The 9652-nt window shown below is 37.4% G+C and overlaps 1 protein-coding gene across 4 annotated transcripts; it reads right to left on the bottom strand.

Annotated features, from left to right (window-relative positions):
- Window positions 1-785: 785 nt before the first annotated feature.
- Window positions 786-9354, bottom strand: LOC306856362 (NEDD4 family-interacting protein 1-like). 4 transcript variants are annotated; one of them, XM_079395607.1, is made up of 9 exons: window positions 9151-9339; window positions 7250-7337; window positions 6920-7050; window positions 6723-6773; window positions 3620-3707; window positions 3242-3366; window positions 2898-2964; window positions 2559-2664; window positions 786-1120 (listed from the first exon to the last, which is right to left on the bottom strand). In XM_079395607.1, the coding sequence occupies exons 1-8, from the start codon at window positions 9178-9180 to the stop codon at window positions 2561-2563; spliced, it is 684 nt and encodes a 227-aa protein (XP_079251733.1). In that variant the 5' UTR covers window positions 9181-9339; the 3' UTR covers window positions 786-1120; window positions 2559-2560. The 4 variants fall into 4 exon arrangements, with proteins under 4 accessions (XP_079251733.1, XP_079251734.1, XP_079251735.1 ...); XM_079395608.1 differs by having other exon boundaries at window positions 3248-3366; window positions 9151-9337; XM_079395609.1 differs by lacking the exon at window positions 6723-6773 and having other exon boundaries at window positions 9151-9354.
- Between the last annotated feature and the right edge of the window lie 298 nt (window positions 9355-9652).

The raw sequence follows: 9652 nt of genomic DNA, 5'->3' as shown, positions 1-9652 counted from the left end.
AAATACATGTGCACAGCCATTGGAATTCAAAGGGTGACCGCAAAGCTGCATGGAAAACTGAACACAAAGGAGTAACTTCCTGTGTCATGGACGAGACCCAAGGTGACAAGAGCAGACAAGCCACAACAAAATCATGCATGATTAGACAGCGAGAGATCAAACGGGCCCCTATCATGGCCACTGCACAAGGTGGGGGAGAGGCATCCAGCTAATTGTATATTCAAAGGTCGGAAAAATGTGCAGTGCCATCAGCCGTGTTGTGTAAAAGGACAAACGTTCGACTACAAGTATTAAAGTTTCCTTCACTGAAAAAGTTGCAAGTACTCAAACATGAGGCCAAACGTTGAGTGCAAAAAAATTGCTAATGCTAGATGCCATTCATGCGCCTTCTAGAGCTTTTAAAAAATATTCCACAATCTTAATTTTGCTATTAATAAGCCACTCGAAAAACTGCATGGCCAATAAAACATGTCTGAGCCACATCAAAAATGGTAACTTAAAAACACCGACTTTAATTTCATGTCATGTAGAGAGCAAGAGAGAAACAGTAGAAGCGAATAGAAGAAAAGCATCGACTGTTTTAGATTCAATTCATTTCACACTGCCATTCACAAAGAGAAAAGCTCTCCATGAATGGTGACCAGCAGTGACTGGTTGCCTTCTTGTCAAACGTCACTGAATGAGGGAGGAGAGAGGGGGTGGGTGAACACTGAAATTAAAAAAGCAAGACTTCCCCCTACTGGTTAACAGGGAGTATAGTGCATGCCTTTACTACAAACAAGATCTCATACACAAGGCTTTTTTAATACATTACAGACTTGAAAAGAGCAAATAGCACTCAACATCAAACCACTAATGATTTCAGAACAGGTACAGAGCTGTTAGCATCCACTACTTTACATCTAGAAACGTAAAAAGAGTATTTTGCTATCTGACACCCAAAATCTGCATTATCAAAAGCAGAGGGTGGAAAAAAACACTCTTCCTCCATCGCTCTGGAATTCCACGGTCTTCCTTTCAGATGAGTAGATAACAGATGGAAGGATTTTTTTTCTTAAATATATTTTACCCGCTGGGTCAGCGGCAGGCCCGTGAATGCGTTTTCATTTCCAGCAAGTGACTAGAGTAGATAAAAAAATAAATAGAAAAATAGCATTATTCATGCGTTCACTTTACTGGACTGGACAGTCATTGTTATTATAAACTCTTCCAGAGCTGTTCCAAAATGCATGCTTGCTTCTGAACAACAATTCTGTATGATCGATTGCAGTATTTAACCTGCAGCACTGCACAACGCCTATATGTATGGAAGCCCGTTACCGCCACTGAATAAAAAAATTAAAAGAGGTTATTGCGACTTTTTACAGAATTCTGAGAAAAAAAGTCCAGACATGTTCAAGAATTTGCAAGTGTCTTGGTGGAAGAAAGGGGTAACATCCCAGCAGGAACCGGCAAATCTTGTTGAGCATTATCTCCGTTGAGTATATAACCGTATTATCTGTATTTGAACGTGTTTAATGTTAACTGTTTACACCAAGGGTCTGAGGGTAACGCAATTTCAATTCTCTGTATGTATGTGCTGTACATGTGGAAGAATTGACAATAAAGCAGACTTGACTTGACTTGACTCCATGGGGACGAGTTTGTTTGTTTGCCTTTTAAGCTTCTGTGGCTATTTTCATGGTTAAAACCAGCAGATTCTAATAAAACTTGTTTCAGGGTTAACGGGTTTTGGCAGAGAGAACATGTTGGAGGATCTTCTTCTAGTATTAAAAACTTGTGTGTCATCCTGGAATGACCTATTCTACAGCGGGTATAAACTATACAGTCCCATCGGTTGGAAAATTGACAGAAATGTTTTTTTCCAACACTGGGGCCAGTTTCATGGAGTTTATTCATTGTATATAGATCCCACTCTGTTTGCCATTTGTTATTAAGACAGGAACAAATGATTGGTTTTAAATCCATTTGAAGTCAATAATGCATCTTTTACCCATGAGGATGAGATGCACTATAGTACTTAAAGCAGCTGGTGGCCACCCAAAATACTCACTGCAACTTTTGATATTGACCCCCGCTTTGTTCAATGCCTCATTATTCCATTTCTGTTCGCCAAATGCCTATGAAACCTTTTTTAGTTCGTCTCAGCTGTTAAACTTTCTATGCTAACACTAATATTTACATGTAAAGAAATACTGCTGGAAATAAAAGCAGCCAAATGAGAGTTTCTATTTCTCTTTTTTTTTTTTTGCTGAGTTATTTAATTCATTATATCCTCAAAAGAGGGTGTTCATAACAGGTAATAATAGGTTGTGGGAAAAGGGATTTTAATTCAACTTTGTATACATTTTTAAATATAGATTTTTTTAAAAACATATATATATATATACACACATATATATAGCTGTCTTTATAATATTAAGAAGGGGGTTGCTCACAAGGGAATAATCATGTGATTATAATCATCAATTGAAGGCAAATCAATTAAGTTTTAGAACTTCATTTATTAAACACAAATTAGCTTTGCCTTCATATAAAAGAGGCTTAGAAATATTAACCTTTAATAGATGAAGAGAACTCTGGTCCGCGGAAGAGTAGAAACAGAGTCTGCCATTTTCCGGATCTTGGCGTAGTTAATAAAGCCTCTGAGGAAGAGTAGGATGCCTGTAGGTCATAAAAACTCATTTCAGTGCTCTCGCTTCAAACAGCCTTATAACTGGGCTGACAAAGCACTATTGTTTTAATGCATAAAATGCACTTAAAATGAAGAATGTCATTATACTAGATAAACATCAAACTATGTTTTAGAATCTACTTATACAGATCATAAGCCTGTTTTACAAGCGAAAACATTTAACTTAAGGAACTCAAGTTGTGTTTTGTGAACTTAGACTTACCAAGCACCAGAAACACCCACCATAACCAGTACTGTCCATCAAAGTAACCAGGGAAATAAGTAGAAAACTGAGAATGAAAAGAGAGAGGAAGAGAAGCACGGATAAAGCACCGATCATGTCCAGGCTTGTGATGTCATGAAGAAAACACATTACAAAACATTACAGCACGTTTGAATCATTTAGTCAGATCTGAGCAGTTGTGGTGATTACTAATGTGGGGTAATGTGCTTCTGGAATGTTCTCACTAACCCAGCCAAGCCAAAAATGGTTAGCCAATAGATATAATATTTAAATAAAGCACATAATGTGAATAATTAGCTGCGGATGTCTAGGTGGAAGCGTACCCGTACAATGAGAATCCATTTGATGAGGGACAAACCAAACCCAGATATAGCGCCATAACGCCCAGCTGCTGAGGTTGTAAGGCAGAATGATAGAAAGAAGCCAATCCAGTTGAAGAGGAATGCCACTGAGGAAAAAATAGATTTTAAAATTGAAATATCAGATTTTCTAAAGATTATATTGAATTGTTTATTCCCATAAAAAAAACACAAACTTAACATGACCCTTATCACCAGGATTTTGTTTCTGTTTTGGATCTTTTTTATTTGGTTGGTAACATTTATTCTTAACTTATGTTTGGAAAGTCCTGCTTGAAGGGAAGGAGATAAAGGAACGCACAAACTGTTTCTGAACCCTCTATCATTCCTGAAAACACTTACTGAAACATGTCAACATGAAAATGCCGTCATTGCCTATCTGCAGCTGGTCAGCATCCTCAAAGTCATCTCTGGCCACAAAGTCATCATCCTGCAGGAAAATATAAAGAGACAGAGATGTCCATCAACTCTAAATGTGTAACAGAGACAGAAAGAGGAAAGCAAGGCTAAAACACAACAATCGTGGGGTCGTTTAAAGGGGTCATGACATGAGTAAGCACATTTTCCATGCGCCTGAGCTACTCCAGTCAAGAGAACAAAAAGGAAGTACAGACATCAGAAGGACCCCAGCATCAAGAACAAGTGGATGGAGTCTGGAGTATTAGATGATTGTTTGGAGCATTTGACTGCATATTATGTAAATGAAGTACAGTAATGGAAAGACTGTGGAAAGTCGTATGCCCTATACAGTGGGACAATCGTGGCCTAATGGATAGAGAATCGGACTTGCAACCTGATGGTCGTGGGTTTGAGTCTCAGGTCCGGCAGGAATTGTCGGTGGGGGGAGTGAATAACCTGTGCTCTCTCTCCACCTTCAACACCATGACTGAGGTGAGACCCTTGAGCAAGGCACTGAAACCCCAACTGCTCCCCGGGCGCCGGTGTGTGTTCACGGTGTGTGTGTGTTCACTGCTGTGTATGTGCACATGGATGGGTTAAATGCAGAGCACAAATTCTGAGTATGGGACAACATACATGGCCACGCGTCACTTCACTTTCACTCACTTTCACTCACTTTTCACTTTCATATTGGATCTGAAAGCAGCTGCAACATTGGTTTGTCTGTTAATGATGGTTTTATATGGATAATGTGTTCATGCAATAACAAGGGACATTGATATTTGCTATTTCCTACGCAATGACGTTAGTCAACCTTTACAACCAAGCCCTCTCTTTAAAATCATTTCAGACAGAGGATCAGAATGAGGGTTGAAAACATTTAAAAAATGTGTGCAAAGCACTTTATAAATGTTGTAAGTGGCCATAAAGTTACATAAAAAAAAAAAAATCATGCCATGACCCCTTTAAATGAGAAAAACAAGAGAATTAGATAATGGTAGGAGAAGAGTGTGACTGGATGCATTGGGCCTCATATAATTCACAGAAACATAAACACCTATGTAACAAGAAAGCAACATTTTAAGAGCAGACATGTACCTTCATGGTGCTTTCACACTTGGTTCGATTGCTTGGTCTGAACTATAGTTGGATTGCTTACCCATCGGTGTCTATGGATTATGTTAAATTTTATGCACAAAACACATCTAGAAAACAGCAGAGGATGTACAGTAAGCTTATGTTGTCCTAAACATGCGAATACTAAATGTATATTAAGTGCTTCAAACTAAAGCATATAGTTTAGCGCGGGTTGCTCAGTCATGTGATTTGATGGATGTGTGTGCCATTTAATGCAGTGTTCAACCTGTTAACATTTTGTTTGCTTTGCTTTCGTTTTTCTTTATCATTTTTAATTTAGTCATTTTAACTTTTATTTTCAAACGGTAAGCAAACATCTTTTTGCACACTTTTTTTTAATTGTACATTGCCTTTCTAAATAAATTCACTATATTTCTTTTTACTGCCTTCATATTACACATCATCTTGAGGACAACAATGGGCAGGATAAGGAACAACTATTTTAGTAAATCATGGATTACTTTTTTTAATACAAGTATTATTTTTTAATACTTAGAAGTTTTGTATTTTTCATGTGATTAATCAAAGAAATAAACAGATTAGGTTAATTATCAAACTTGTTAGTTGCAGCCCTATTACACAGAATTCAATTTCTGCTGGAGGGAGGCAGATACACGCATTGAAGTTCACATGAACGGTACCCCAGACCAGCTTTTAAAACCAGACTGACGCACAGCTCACGGGTGCACAACCAAGTTTGGAAAACATTTTATATAAAACTGAACTCTACCATCAAACGAACCCGAGTGTGCCCCAAAAGTGCTTGTGTGAAAGTACCCTAAGGCAGAACAAGTACTTAAAACAGTCAACATAAAAAGTACTTGGTAGTGACATTTCTCTGGATTTTTTGCTGACTTTAAAACAACACAAGTTAAAATTTAGACATCACATGGGTCTCATCCTAACATTTCTGCTAGCATTGGGGAACTATGGAAGAATGGAAGGTGTGATGAAACCGTCTAGTGTTTTGGTAGTTTTAAAATGGGACAGCAAAAAAACATTCAAAAATGTATACATTTTCAAAACTGAAACTGGTTTGGGGTTCACCTAACCCTATCAGACACGTTTCATAGGGAGTCTTCAAACAAGACACATTATTGGGTTCACAGCTGGAAGGTAAGCAACAGAATAGTCGTGAGACAATTTTATTTTAAAAGTTGAAGCAGTTTTAGTTTGACAAGCAATGTGTTTAAAAATAAGAACAAGTCACAGCTACCAATGATATTTGGCTGCAGCTGTGCAGATGTGAAAGTGGTGCTTTCACGGAGATAAATGTAGAGATGAAATGTCAAAAATGTTTAACAGTGCAAACAGTGTAAAGGTGAAATGTGAACCAACCTGAATCTGATGTGAATCAGCATGTTACAGTATGTTTTCATATTACAATAAAGTCCCCCAAAAAAGCGTCACTTTCATATATGTATATATATTTCTCCACTGCTAGCAGGTTCATGATTCCACTTTCATCAAACATTTTTGAACTTCCTTTAAAAGTTGTTCTGACTGAAAGAACTGAATTTTAAATATACACATTTTTAAAGATGATTGAGCCAAATTATTAAACATTCCACAGACATATAACACATTCAAATAACAAAATATCTCCAGAAAAACAAAAAAATGGTTGTTGAAAAACTATTGTCAAGTCTAAAACCTAAGACACCAGGGGCAACACTTCATGGCCTGAAAAGCACCAAATCAGTGCAGTGATCCAAATGCTAATAGTTGTATCAAACATGCAATGCTTGCTGTTAATGCTGATATTTTTCTGTGCAGTAATTAACATTGCAAAAATAAATATACACCCATATTGTAACAGGTTCAAGCCAGAAAAACAGGGCCCTGGGGTCTTCCTAGATTGACATCACCTCCACCACACTTTACGGTCTCACACACTCTGTTATTGTACCTCCAGCGCACAGCGAGTTACATCATCGAATGTGTCCAGACGTTCCCTGTGCTGTACGCAAGCAGCGTGTGGCAGAGAAACAGAGCAGTGAACAGGGGAAACATCACATTAAAACAGCATTTCCTGTGGTGATGTTAAGGACTTTTTTTTTGTCCCAGAGCTGGTTGGAATTCGTGGCTGAGATTTGGGGTACTTACTCGGCCTGAAACCAGTGGGATAGTAGCCTCTGCTTTGGTTCGCTCTGCCTCATCGTACGATGGTAGAGATGTGGCTACGTTGTAAGATGGAGGCTTGGGAAACGCTGCATCGTCTTTGTAATCAAAATATGCTGAGAAGAGTGAAAAATCTATTTTGATTGCCATTTCATAATATGGTTTGAACAAACAAAATGCATGTGTTGTGCACTATGATTTTAATGATGATTAGACATTCTTTTTGATTATTTAAATTCCAAATTAAACCTTGAATGCTAAAACGGAAAACAGAAAATAAAAAAGATTTTACAGGGCCCTATAAATGTTGCATACCTGCGTTGTCAGCTGCAATACTATTGTAAGGGGGCGGAGGATCACTGGCCACCTGAGCTCCCTCCTCTGGCTCCTCTTCATTGGGCAGCTGGTGACACAAGAGAATTCATTAACTGCATGAAATCTTGAACTTTGCCTCCCAAGTTTGACTGTGACATGGTTGCGAATACAACTCTGTCAAAGGCAAGTGGAAATATGAGATGATCTGGTACAAGTAAAACCTGATTTTTATGTGTTAAATTTAAATATCAGTGATGTCAGTGTAAACACTCGGTAAAAATGCACACCATGACAATATAACTTAATGACAAATGTAACTCTAAGTTTAAACTCACATGACTTTCCATACACTCATCATCACATGCCCACGCACTAAACACTCTCATTCCAGAAGTGTTCATCTTCACCATTTCACAAATCAGGAAGAAAAAAAAAGGGATGCCAAACTGCCCTGTATTAATGATGACCAGAAGTATTCACATTACATAAAACAACATCAATGCAAACTTTATTCATGTTTTATTCCCTAAATGAAAAAGTGAACAGCCACATAATAGCGATGGAATAGGATTACACCATTTTGTAAATGCAGTATTATTACTACCCCTAAATATTATTGTATCAAATGACACATGCATTTCTAACGCCTCTAAATGATCAACAACTGAAAAACCCATTACACAAAATCTATTACATGCCTTCTGCTCTCTAATGGACAGTATGCCTATACTTTTTTTAATAAGAAAAATCTCTTTTAGTATAATTCTAAAAAATGTCATGGTGTGGGACACGTGTCTTATTGTGAAGTCTTTCATGGATTTTAGCAAACATAAGAATAGCTTTTATATTAGTAATATTTCAAGGTCAACATTTAATGCACTGAAGCAACTGAACTTTACATTTTAGGTAAGTGGTCTGCTATACCGTTATACAAATCTCACTGATTTACATCATAAGCTATCTGAATTTCTTACTTTACAATCATGTAAATAACAACATCTGAGCCAAATTGCATATTTGTGTGCTCAATTTGGGCCTCTGAATAAAACTGAGGTGTATTTTCTCATTCTCACTATTATTACATGATGACAATCATGACTATTATTGCAGGTTTTATATCAGGCGTAACAGAATTAAATGTCCCATGGTTATTATCCATTGATTACATACATGGTAACATTCTTTCCCAGAACATTTCAACATATTTTATGGTTAACCATGTTTCTAGACATTCACCATCGTAATACCATAGTTTATGAGAGAGTAGAATCGTGGTTTTATCACCACAGAAACAGTTTTTGAAGTAGCTTGGACGTGCAATTCTATAGTAGATCAAAGTACCATGGTATTACCATCCATCTCTGATATCAGAATTGCACCATGTAAAGGTTAGTGCAATAACCTTGACCAAACTTAATATGTCACTGAGTAGGATGTTAAAAAATAATAATCAAACATACTTCTGCCAACATGTCTGCTGCAGTGTGATATTACATTACAATGGCCTGTAACGCTAGTTCAGTGTTCTAACCAGATATTTTTTTCAACTTGTCAATTTAATAAACCAGGCTATGGTTGCATAAACATCTGCAATATCCCTGCATTAAGTTCCTTGCATGGGTAACACTGTAAAAGAGTAACGTAATTTATATTGTATGAATTCAAACTTTGACGCAAGCAAGAAACAACTGCATTAGCAAGCATTTTACTGGTTAAACGCTATATGTTCACAGATTTAAGTGTCGTTGTCATTTAAATGGACGTGTTATTCATTTAAAAAAACTGCGGCCCGCATCCTGTCAGAGCCTCGGTGTTTCCCGACAACACTCCCCGTCGTGGAGCCGCCTGCCGCTGCTCTGCTTCACAAACAACCGTGTCGAGTTACAGAGGAGTTCACTCACCTGCTGATATCTCCCACTTGGCTCAGCCATCCTCAGCGAGCTTAAAAAGATAACGAAGATCCCAATATAGACACAACTCACACAGCAAACTGTCTAAATAAAATTATATATCTAGTTAAATGGCAAAGCCACAGCCCTCATCAGATCAGATTGTCTTGGAGCTTCCTGTGACGTCAGTCAGACAGTCGCGAGCTTTAGCGCCCCTCAGAGGACGAAACGAGCACTACAGTTACATCAACCAGGCACATATTATATATAAACATATATATTACATATTATCTGAGGCGGACAGTAGTGAAGTGTTTTTACATTACTCAAGTAAATTTAAAAAGCATCTGTAGTATCTGAGTGTTTTTCTTTGGAAAACATTACTTTGCTGCATTCCAAACCATAATGTCATGCTTTTTACTGCACTACATTTCATAAATAAAAGTTGTTGTTTGTTTTACCTTTAATACTTAAGAACATTAAAAATGTAGTAGGCCTGCTTTCTTGTACTCTA

Source organism: Barbus barbus (genome assembly GCF_936440315.1).
Source record: "Barbus barbus genome assembly, chromosome: 36".
Classification (NCBI taxonomy): domain Eukaryota; kingdom Metazoa; phylum Chordata; class Actinopteri; order Cypriniformes; family Cyprinidae; genus Barbus; species Barbus barbus.
This window is presented reverse-complemented; position numbering and strand designations above follow the sequence as displayed.